The sequence below is a fragment of the Zootoca vivipara genome, chromosome 1 (assembly GCF_963506605.1).
Source record: "Zootoca vivipara chromosome 1, rZooViv1.1, whole genome shotgun sequence".
Taxonomy (NCBI): Eukaryota; Metazoa; Chordata; class Lepidosauria; order Squamata; family Lacertidae; genus Zootoca; species Zootoca vivipara.
In genome coordinates this window covers 47,967,257-47,979,543 of record NC_083276.1, presented here as the reverse complement: position 1 = coordinate 47,979,543, position 12,287 = coordinate 47,967,257, and the positions used below count along the sequence as shown (strand labels likewise).

The window sequence follows — 12,287 nt, the reverse complement described above, 5'->3', positions numbered from 1 at the left end:
ATGGGGGTTTCACTCCCCCCCCATGAAAGTTTTGAGGGGGCTGGGGTTCCCCAAAGTTGATGGGGATTGCCATTTGAATGATGTGTATGCACTGTATCATGTGACTGATTATGCAGGGTGAGGCTTAACTGGGCCCCCACAGTATTTTATTCAAGTTGGCACTATATCTTGAATATAAATATTTTGATACTGAGCCATTTTATAATGCAGTGTGAAATTAACTAAATTTATTTTTATGTTTAGATTCCAGATTCCATCATATCTCGTGGTGTTCAGGTGCTTCCACGAGACACGGCCTCACTTAGCACTACCCCTTCAGAATCTCCTCGTGCACAGGCCACCTCTCGCCTCTCCACTGCTTCCTGCCCAACACCAAAAGTAAGTACTGTGTCTGTCCAATACTCAGAGATGGGATGTGTGATTTGTCTGGTTGATAAATGCCTTCTGCTGCTCGCATGGAAACTTACTCTGTTGAGACTGATAAATGTGTGAAAGATAGTTCACTAGTACATGCATTGCTGTCCAAGCAATAGTGTGAAAGAAGAAAGAGGGTATGAAAGTTCTTAGACTGCTGTTCTTTTGAACCACTGCCATTAAGCCTGCAATTCTATGCAACAGTTTCTTATATCTAAAAGTGCTTGCCTGTTCTCTATTGCAATACTAGTCATGAATCCCTTACAGTGTTTTATTCCCCCCAGGAAAGTGCAGTTAACCCTGCCCCTGAATCAGTAGAACTAGACTAATACTGGTAGTATGCTTTCTGTAAAAACATTTGTGACTTCTTGATCTGTGGCATTTCTCTGCCTCAGCATCATCTTAGTATATTTAAAACACTTTCAAGCCAAACAATGTTTATTTAACTTGGATACTTGCTGCCTTCTCTTTGGAAATTCTAAATTACATAGAAAGAAAGTTTTAATGCCAACCTTTTAGACTACTAGTCAGTATTTTAAGTATTATTTCACACTGGTTTTACTTATGCAGGTGATCCAATATGTTTGGTATAACACTCAATGTGTGATATATTTGTAGCAAAGTTCGGCAACTAGCAAGAGCAGTAAATATATAATTTATTTTAGCAAGTGAATTCCTCATCTGTATTTATTTGGTACATATATCAAAAAGCTTTCTTTCTGACTTGTTCAATATTGCAATGTTTAATAAAGGAAATGGTAAAAAGTGATCCATCTTATCTAATTGATTGTGGTTCCCAGATTCTTAAAATGATTGCAAGTGTCTGGCAGTTAACTTTTTTTTGCCGAATTTATTTATTTTGTATCAGCAAGTCATAGTAACATACCCAGCCACTGAGTTATCTGTGCTTCAATGTTTTGGCATTTAATACTGATTGCGTGTCTATGTTAAAACAGATTAGAGGAATTGGTGGACAATATAAATTAGGTTTCCTAAAGAAGTTTGTTGGAACTTTAAATTGTACTTGAATTTCTTTCTTTCACCAATGGGGTTCAAAATAAACGGAGACATACTTTGAAATACTATTATTGAAGAAAACTTGGAATTTATTAAACTTGAGTGAACAAGATAAGTAAAAACTATAGGCTCAGTTCTTGAGGTCTGTGCCTTAATTTCTCTGTGTTGAAAAACATGTTGATAGAAAAGTTGCCATTTTTAGAAGCTGAGTTTAAGCAGAATTTTAATGTTTCAAATTCCTTTTGTCAGCTGTTGCTATGCAGAGATACACTGAAGTTATTCAGCTGAAGAAGCTGGATTTTCAGCCTTGAACTTTCTACATGCAGAGCATGTAATACCAATGAACTAAGGCCCCACAATTTTTGATACCACATGGTTCCAGTTTTCCTTTCCCTCCAATTTCCCAGCAATCTCTAAATCTATATGTCCCTTATTGCTCACCAGCCACTTCCAAAAGTTACCAGAACCACCTGTAACCATATGTGCATGCCCAAGCCAAATAGCAATGTTGGATTGGACAGCTTGGAGAATTACAAGTGGCTATCTGCTGCCCTGTGTTGACTTTTAACCTATTATGCTGGGGGAAGGGAGAGGAGATGCACAGATTGCATTTAGCCTTTGGTGCAAGAAGATCCATGACTCAAGGGTTCTGTTATTCACTGAGTTAGAGCAGTGAATACTTTATAGAACATTTTATATCTTACTATATCAGCACAGTATGTCTGGGCAATGCCTTCTCTTTACCCGTATCTAATAAAAGGTGAGTGAAACCTTCCAGGTTTCAATTATTTTTAGACTATTGGAAAAAAAACTAAACCCTTCAATGCCAACATTTGGATTGTTCAGAAAAGTTTGGGATTGTTATTTTTTATCCTTTGAAAAGCTCTAGCACGTTATAACTATTATTGTTAAATAAACTCTGAATTGTCTTTTGCTATAGATAGGCTAACTTACTTCCTGACATACGTTAATACTACCAAGTGAACCAATGTTGTGATGATGTACACTGCTTGATTTTTATGACAGCAGAGTGTAAGTTAGAGAAATCATGCACCTGAGAATTCCATTAAGCATTGTTTGAATGCTAGAACATTCCTTCCTTCCTGCTCATACTGAATTTGCACTGGATAGTTTGGGGTTTTTTTTTCAGGTTCTATCTTGTTAAATGAAATTTAAATAGTGTCCACTTTATATGTCAGAGGAAAATTATTAGATTTCAAATGTCTGGAACTTTTTTACCGGTTTCATTCCTCTTTTCAGAGAAAACCTGTTCAGTAAAATTTAATCAGGAGTGCTGGGAAAATGCATTATGATTTCTTTACAAAATTCTATCTGGTTTATAATTTGATGCACTATGCTGTTTTCAAAATTACATCTTGGAGAGATACTTGTAACCTTAGTAAAGCTGCATTCTGAGTAAATGTTAAAGTTTTAGCATAAACACACACCTATATCTATATCTATCTATACACACAGAGAGATACAGAGGTGGATTTAAGGGAGTATGCTGGGTACAGAGCCTCGGGGATGTTAAAGCTATGATGTAGCACACACCCACACACACCACACACATATATGTGATATTTTATATTTTTGGCATCCCATGATATTAAAAAATGACTGCTTTTAAGAGAAATTCCTTGTTAATTTCGATAGGTGAATTTAACATATTTTGGGGGTTTTGTTTTTTGCTTAATGTAGTAGCTAGGTCATTAGTAGTGTATCAGCCAGCTCACTCATGCAAACAGGATGCTTCCCCTCCCCCTTTTCCTTTTGTACATTCTCTGTTGATTGTCCCTGGTACAGAAGCACATGGGAAAATGTCACTGTGACCCAAGCTCTAAATACATATAGCCAGCAGTAGAAGGCAGGAATTTTTAGTATCATGTCAGGTTTTTATCCAGCAAGTCTTCTCAGAGAAATTGCTGATTACCACTGTCTGCAGCTCTGTACATGCTGTTGTATCTCTCTTCAATTTCACACTCAAGGGTTTATTGGCAAGAATTGTATGGAGCAACGGAAAGCAGACAGCTTCTGTGTATAAACTAGCCCTGAGATCACTTTGACTTGTTAGGTTGAACTAGTTGAAATTGCATTCGTCAGGCATCTTTGAAATACATCCTGATAAATATAATAGTATGAAATCTGAAGTAGAATTGCTGGCAATGGTAGACAAAAACAGGGGGGGGGGGTGTTGTAGCAGGCTTTGAAGGGTTAAGCATTTCTGACAAAGTGCCTTGCTTTCCATTTCACTGCACCAGTTTTAAGTGAGTAAAGCTATTCTTCAGTAAGACTAGAAAAAATAAAATGGGGAATAATGTTCATTATGACTAAGTCTCTTTCTTTACTGTTAAATATTTGTACTATGGCTTACTTATCTAGCCAAACACTATATCTAATTCTTATTTCAGAGAGCATGATGGGGAATTTAATTTGCTGAAGATTAAATTTCTCATCCTGCTGCTATCCTAATTTTAGATATAAAATGAGGAGCTGAGTTTGAAAATGATAATCACTAACTAGGTCAAAGATTTTAGTCTTTGTAAAAAATATATCCTTTGCTATTCACACGTCTCTTGTCAACTGCTCCTCCCCCTACAGCAGGCAATGTGACCTCTGTGCAAAAAACTGGACAGTTTGCTGAGAAACAGTCTGCTAAAAATGGTGCAGAGACTTTGTGCTTTCTAATCCAATTTCTTGCCAACTAAACTATTTTGGTCAAACCTTTTTATCTTTTCTCATGATGAACTATTGAAAAATTAAGATATTTGGTAATTGTAATAAATAGTGAAGTCTTGTAAAATGACCCAAAGATACAGAGAATTCTTGCTAAAAAGGGAAATACATCAATTGGCAGAAGACAGCTGAACATTTAGACATTAACGTGTTTTAAGGGGCAATAGGCATGACCATAAAAAGTACAGACTGACAGAGAAAAACCACATTATGTTATAAAAAAGATGAAAAAGAGACAAGAATAATAAACGGGATAAAGAGAACACAGGATGAAGGATGGGTGAGTAACCTGTAGCTCCCTTCTCTTCCCTTATGAATAGTAATAAAAAAATCTAAATGCAATCAAATGTTTGACTGCTCTTCAAACTCTCATGTGGAAATATTGCAGCACCTGTTGATGCCTCAAAACAAGTGCAGTTTGAATATGTTTCACATACTCTAAATCTCTTTAGTTTATCTTGAGTCCGTTATTTTAAACTTGCATGCAACAAACATAGATTTTGAGAGACAATCTTAGTAGTATGGATGAAAGGCAGAACTTCAATGGTGTCCATAATCAGACTGAGCCTTAAATAGGAGCTGGAGCTGTGCCTCAGTAGCTAGTTCTGCTTTCCATGAAAGTGTCTGAATATGAAGGGACCCAACTCCTAGGAGCAGTCATTGACTCCAGCGGAGCAGAAGAGACAGTGACTCTACTGAAGCTTCTGAACTGCTGTTCAAGGAGGACAATAAAACCTCCTCAGGCCCAGGAGGTACTGACACAATGGGCTCCTCTTGTACAAGTGCTTCTGGTTTAGTATGTACATCCAGGGCCACTGGCCCTGAGGGCAATTCCAACTCCAAATCCTCAGCCTCATCCCCTGAACAATAATCTGACCCTAGGATCACAACTTTGCGTATGGAAGCAAAAACCCAGTAAAAACAAAAAGGCAAAAAAAAAAAAGTTTGGTTTTTTTAATATAGTTTTGCCCAAAATTTCATTTCAACTTAGAGGAAGTCCCTGTAGACATTTCTTTCAATCTCCCATTCTCTGGGCAGTCAGCTCTCTCCACTGTTCAGTCATGCCTGGTCCATACTATTGCTTTGGCCAGGAGGTGTCTCCCATTCATCTCCAGGCAGAAGAACTGAGTTTTAAAAATGCATTTTCTTAGCCCTAGCAGTTTTACAGGTTCCAGCCTCCTCCTGTTGTCATGATGGCAATCCCACCAATCAGAACACAAAAATTAGCATACAGCCGTAGCACAACATTAGTAGGTCTCCCTCAGGGTAGATTTAGTAGACCTTATCAGAGCATGCTCAGAGCTTGGGGGGGGGGGTTGTGTGTTTTTAAGGCCACCCCTCCTAGCATATTTTGGTAATCAGGGAGTGTTTGCTACTTTGTTCTTTGCCTTTGGTATTACTGTAGTTTTGTGACTCCAAACTATATAAACCCATGTCCTTTATTTTGTAATAACAATGTTTTGTTTGTTGCTTGACATTAAGGTCTTAACTGCATGTTAAGTAGCAGGCATGTTTAAGGCTCCAAATGTACTTTTTACATCTCTCCTTTCTTTTGCACTTACCTTGAACCAGTAGGGATTGACTTTAAGGCTGACTGACAGAACATTAGCAGAACTCCACTTGGGATGTTGCTGTTAGGAGCAAGGTAGATTTTGCCAATTCCCCTGTAGCCCCTTAAGATTCTGCTCTGGAGTGTTGGGGGATGCCAGATCAAAATGGGAGGTGGGCGGGGGGGGGGAGCAGCAGGAGGAAGAGGCAACCAGTGAAAAATCACCTCCCCAGTCCCCACCATCACTGAGAGCAAGAGGAGGCCTCATCTGGGTCACATTCCTTCCATGAATGGGAGGTGCTCTTCTGTTTCAGAAGGACAGCTTGAGATTTTGTCCATATAATATAATCATTAAGTTTACAAAAATGGATATATATCATCTTACTTATCTTGTGGATTTGTTATTGCTCTTCTTTATTTATTTTTCATCCCTGACCATTAGCCATGCCAGCCGGGACTGATGGAAGTGTAAGGCTATAAGCATCAGGAAGCACCACATTGGCTACCCCTATGTTCTCTTCAAGTCATAAATCCATGTGGAATCCTGTGTGCAGCATGGTATTTTTATACCCTACCATTAGGTAACTGAGATTTGAAAGGGATTACATGCATTAAACAGGCTGACTTCTATGTGGGTCACCACTGTGAGATGACTACAAATGACCATGTTAAAATGGAGGAAAAGTGTTGCTACAACATTTGGGCCATCCAGCAATCAGATTAAAAAAAACCATACTGCTATACAAATGTTTTTAACTCAGCAGCACTCTGCAGGCACATCTTACTACGTAATCTCACAGTCTAACTAAATAAATATAGACTTTTATTAAGTCTAAGTGTCCTTTTTTGAGATCCAGGATCTGACCATGCTTTATTATTATTATTATTATTATTTAAATTTCTATACCTTCCTACATACATAGATGTATGCTTTCGTAACCTCTATGATTGACTGCTGCAATGTGCTTTACGTGGGGCTGTCCTTGTTGGAAGCCGCCCAGAGTGGCTGGGGAAACCCAGCCAGATGGGCAGGGTATAAATAATAAATTATTATTATTATTATTATTATTATTATTATTATTATTATTATTATTATATAAGACAATTCTGGCGTTATTTTAGACCTTTGATTTAGAAGCACAAAACCAACTAAGTAATCTTTTAACATACATACTTCTTTGAATCTTTTTTCTGACAAATAAATTGTTTTCTATTTTAAATTGAATAGATAGAAAGTGTGGGTTGTGTTTCACATTCGCTAAAGACGTTTTCGATTATTGTACTGCATTTTCTTCCTGTTTAAGATCAGAGAACTTGAACAGGTGTCCAAAGTGTGCACATATTTGACGGGAAATGCTGGCAGTAGAGATGTATACTTGATTATGACTGCCTAGCCATATGATTAAAAATGGTTGATAATCTACAATATGAAATCACCTGATGTGATATTAATTTCAATAGGATTTAAGTGTAATTTATTTAATCTGGATAAGGGCTAATGGACTGGGTGCAGACTTCGTTATGCTTGGAGCAGTAGCCACCAGGGAGCCAGTGCAAGTGGGGCACCATTACCCTCCAGGCACAGTGAGTCACTGACACTTTCCCAAAGGGTGTGGTGCATGATGGCAGAGGCAGTTGGGCCAAGCTCCTCCCCTCCCCCTCTCTATAAGCTCCAGCAGCCCACTGTGTAAGTAAGCCCCATTATTGACTGCTGCTGGCTTAGAATGGGCACACTTAAGTCATTGAGACTTAATGAAGTCTCACTGTATCAGAATTATGAGAATGCATATTCTCCCTTTAGTTTTCAGAAGTCTGCCTTTAACTTCTGCATACCTGTGTCTCCTTTCAGAAAAGTTTTCCTTTCAGTGTAATTATTTTTCATGAAAACTGAACTATAACACCATTTTAATGTTTTGGAATGGAGGTAGTAGACAGAGGCCCTATTTTCCAGGGACATCCCTGATTTAGAGAAGCCATCTCAGTTTCTGATTTGATCCTGGAATGTTCCACTTTTCCTTAGGATGTCCCTATTTTCATTGGAGTAATGTTAGAGGGTATGGAGTTATCCAACCCCTGAGCAGGCTGAAGGCAATCCTGATAGGGAAGGTTTTTTTTAATGTTAAATGTTTTATTATGTTTTTATATATGTTGGAAGCTGCCCAGAGTGGCTGGGGCAACCCAGTAAGATTTGTGGGGTATAAATAGTAAAATTATCATTATGGAATGGGACGTCCCTATTTTCATTGGAGAAATGTTGGAGGGTATGAGGTAGTAGAAATGTGTGGGTGGTATAACAAAACATTAAATTTCTTAATGATTAAAATATAATTTTTGACATAGCATAACAGTGTTTGCTCTCTTTGAGAAAGATCAGTTTCTATCTTAATAAACCAGAGATTCTATACTAAAAAAAAATTCTAGAATTATTTTCCAAAGGGTGACTTCCATAAAAATTACTTCTTGACAGTTTTTAAAGCTTGGCCATATGTTTGAGACTTTCTTATCCATTGCTACGGTAGCAGTTTTATTTAGATTCATGGCTTTCCATACCCCATGGTATCAATATTAATATAGCTCAATCAATATTAATATAGCTCAATATTTATATGTTTGAATAGGTTGATCATTCTCTGACCACAAAACTCATCTCAAAACTTCATCTAGTTTAGATAGAGATGAAGATACTCTAACCCCCATCTTGGAGCTGTGCTATGTACAAATTGCCTGCCACAAACAGCTCCAACACTATTGACACTCAAAGAACCATACCAAATAGCTACCCTGAGTCATCATTTAGGATACATTCAACATTTCTCTGAACCTTCTTGTTTGTTTTGGACTTCACATAACTTCACAGGCCATAGCCTTCATTTTTCAAAAGGGTTTTTTTTGGGGGGGTGCAGGGAGCATTTTACAGGAGGAGTTATTAAATAAAATACTACTCCTTCAGGAAGAGCATTTTCTGGTCCATTCCAGACTTCTTATGCCTCAATAGATTCATACTACTTTTGGCAAAAGTGTGATAAATATCCACAAAGTTTTGGTTGCTCATTTTTTCAGAGGTGATAAAAGAGTGTTTAGCTCAAAATTTTGAGCACCTGAGATATATCTCTCAGTCTCAAACCATCCTGACCATGTTTATTGAAGAGCAATATAACAAGTGTTTCTGATTCATTGTTCTTAACTACCACTGTATGCAGGGTGCTTCTTAATTTTTCTAGAGTCCTAAATTTCTTCACCAAATGTTTGGGCTTACAGCTACAGCCCTGAGTTAGCAAAAAACCTGTGAAAACTTTTACTTCCAAATGCTTGTGACACTTGAGGCTGCTCTCAGAAATATATTCTGCTGCATATTCACCATCAGTTGCCTATTTGTATTTCTTGGGCTGTGCAAACTGACTCCTAAGACATCTGTAGAATAAAATACACATTCTCACAGAAATGCTTGCTTTCCGATCACCTCAGAGCTGCTTAAGAAACAATAGTGTGTGTCTGAAGGTTTCCTTCAATCCTACCAAGTCATGACTTTTCCTTACTTTTCTCTCAGTCAAATTTTCCCTGTATTAGTAGAGGATTTAAAGCAGAGATAAATCAGGGGGAGAGAGTGGAGTGTTATAAACTTTCACTGCTCACTGTTTCTCTTCTTCAAATCCTCCTGGGAAACTGCTTTCCCAGTTGCTAGATTCTAGGAAAGCAGGTTGGAGTTATCAATTCACTATCATCCCTCAGCCCACAATACACTCTTCTGGAGCCTCTAGAGGCAGGTTGGGGGAGCTGCAGATGAGGCAGAATTCTGCGCATGCGCAAGCAGAAGAGACATATTTTGGATCCCAGCCAGACATGTCCCTATGCCTCAGCGCTGGAAGCTCTGTGCCCTATATTTGTTCTTGATTGTGTAATACAGTGAAACATAACAGTTTCAAAAATTGCTATCTAGCAGTAACAAGTTTAAAATCATTTCAAAAAACATAAAATAGTAGAAAAACATGGCATTTCTAGTTTGTGTTCAAAGAAAATACTTGACTTGCTGTACATTTCCTTTTTGTTAATAATTCGGCTCCTATTAGAGGAAGATTATTTTTTGTAACTATAGGTTATTTCCCATTATTTAATATAAGAGAAATTGATTAGTTAGGTACTTAGTTAGTGCAATCTTTAGCCTTTCTTTCAATATTTTGAATTGATGTTGATGTCTGTATCTTCTGTAATGTTGTACCTCCAGTGCAATTGTCTGTATTTTGGAGCCTATATAAAAACTCATTTACTTCATTTACCCCCCCCCCCAGCTCTTGTTGTATGATCTTTTTCCTCTTTCTTTGCTTTTCACTCCCCGTTGTTTATTATTCCAACTCACTGCATTTTGTTATCTGCTTTATTATGTTACCTGACTTCCACTTTTCCTGTTATATAGTTCCACCTGTTCTATTTCTCTGACCTAGGTACTTAGCAAACATAGTGTCTGAATTCCTTTTTGAAAAGAAAATATTGCAACAAGCCTTTTCACTTGTGGGTTTCTCATTTTCTCTTATATCTTTTCTGCTTACACTTGTATGCATTCTATGAATTTCTAATCAAAACACTTGTGCAATATGCCATTTTTTATAAATGGGGAATTAAGGCACAGAAATATTAAGCCTCTAGCTCAGAGCTTTCCAAACTGTGCATTGTGACACATTAGTGTGTCGGCTGCAGTGTGTAGGTTTGTCACACAAACGCTCCCCACGCTCCTCCCAGGGCTCGAAAAGGGTTAATTTAACCTCTGGCTTGCTAGTAAAACTGATTTACTGTGTCGTGAAATTATGCATGTCTAAAAAGTGTGTCACCAACATGAAAAGTTTGGAAAGGCCTGCTCTAGCTCAAGGTTAGAGAGGTAGTCTTATGACCTATTGACCTGTTGGATGACCGGAGTCTACAGCTAACTACTTGTTAGCCAACCAAATGACAAGAGATCTGCCCAGCCTTTTACTCTGTCTGAAAATGTGCACTTTACTTTGAATCAATTGGAATCTTCCATATTGTCAAAATGAGTTACCTTTTAAGACTGTCTATTACTGGATAACGTCAAATAGTGTCAGCTCACTTTTGCAATGGACTTCTGCTTTTGCAATAGAATTTCTTCCCAACCCCCTGTGTATTCCATAAGTCTGCTCCAGAATGTTGAGGAACTTTCTGGAGCAGGGTGGGCGGGCCCTGCAGGGAAGAGGCAAGGAGAGTAAGTTCAGAGGAGCTTCTTTGGGGGGCCTTTGGTGGTGAGGAGGGGAGGTAGAAGTCCTGTTGCATCTAGTAGGGCAGCATGGGATATTATGTATTCCTAGCACAGTATTGCCTATTTGTCTTCCAGTCCATTCTAGTAGGAACCTTTTCCATTCTTTTACATAAATTTAAATGTTTCACCTGAATCACATACAAAACATTGGACTTGATATTATTTAGTAAGCTTATTTACCATTTTTAATAAAAATATAAATTATAAAAATGAAGATTCTTTAGTGTATAACTTTTTTCTGCTTACTTTTAAATTTTCTTCCTAGCAATATGAAAGCTTGATAAGCAGTAGCTACAGAACTGTTTCTTCATTCCTCTGCACAATACAGAATTACCGTAACATAAGCAAGGAAAAACAACAAGGAGGCTCGTATTGAAAGCAAAACTAAGACGTGTCTTGGCTATTGTTAAGTTGCTGTTGGTATGGCATTAAAATTTTCTGGCTGGGCAGCAAAATTATTTAATTGGGAACTAAGGACTGTGGCTAATATCCTAATTTCTTTTAACATGGGGCAGCTGTATATAATTCTGCCAGTTATCACTAATATTTAGCAAGGCTGAAAGCTTTGCAATACTCATACGTCTCTAATTTGTGTGCTTGACACTCTTCAACCATCACACATAGCACAAGTTCACTGACCTGGCTTAAAGACAAAGACATTTGTCCTATCTTTGTGTCAGTACTTCATTCGTCATGAACCAAATCCAGGATTTCAAATATATTATGGTTTATGTATTTTTAAAACTATTAGTAACAACTATAGCATGCACACTTTCAGTACTGAATCCGTAATTAAAGAGAAGATTTCAGCAAACGAGTCATAATGTGATCCAGAAATAAGAGTCTGTGTCCTTGTTCCCTAGAAGTGTGTCAGAAAGTCAAATTGATGTCTTGCATGCACTGCTAACTGACTGTGTGGAAATTTTTTTAAGTTCACTTTTTTCTTTATTCTTCTGTCTTTTTTATCCATCTTCCCCCATTGTAGCAAATTAGACGCCCGGATGAAAGCAAAGGAGTTGCTAGTAGAGTTGGATCCCTCAAAGTAAATATGTTTCTAACTTTTATTTTGCAAGTTTCCTTCTATAGCCTACACTTTTATTTTGGAGGGAGCGGGGAGGGGAGGCAGAGGGTGGGGCTATTATATTTCTCACCATTTCATTGTTTTTAGTTCAGTGTTTTTATCACTGTTGGATCACATTTTGTTTGTTTCTGTGCTACACAAGAGCCACCATAATGCAGTTAGCTGAAGGCAAGTTGCCAAGTGCCTAGCTCTGGATGTTACTACGTATCGGGGGTGGGGGGAGC

The 12,287-nt window shown here is 37.8% G+C and overlaps 1 protein-coding gene across 20 annotated transcripts in view; it reads left to right on the top strand.

Annotated features, from left to right (window-relative positions):
• The window catches only part of GPHN (gephyrin), a 273,273-nt gene that overhangs the window by 191,546 nt on the left and 69,440 nt on the right, over positions 1 to 12,287 (top strand). For 15 of the 20 annotated variants that reach the window (XM_060274140.1, XM_060274146.1, XM_060274078.1 and 12 more), the window contains 2 exons: positions 244 to 378; positions 11,968 to 12,024. In XM_060274140.1, coding sequence (XP_060130123.1) covers positions 244 to 378; positions 11,968 to 12,024 — 192 coding nt within the window. The remainder of the gene's footprint in view (positions 1 to 243; positions 379 to 11,967; positions 12,025 to 12,287) is intronic. The other 5 variants (XM_060274066.1, XM_035114033.2, XM_035114042.2 and 2 more) reach the window with 1 other exon arrangement.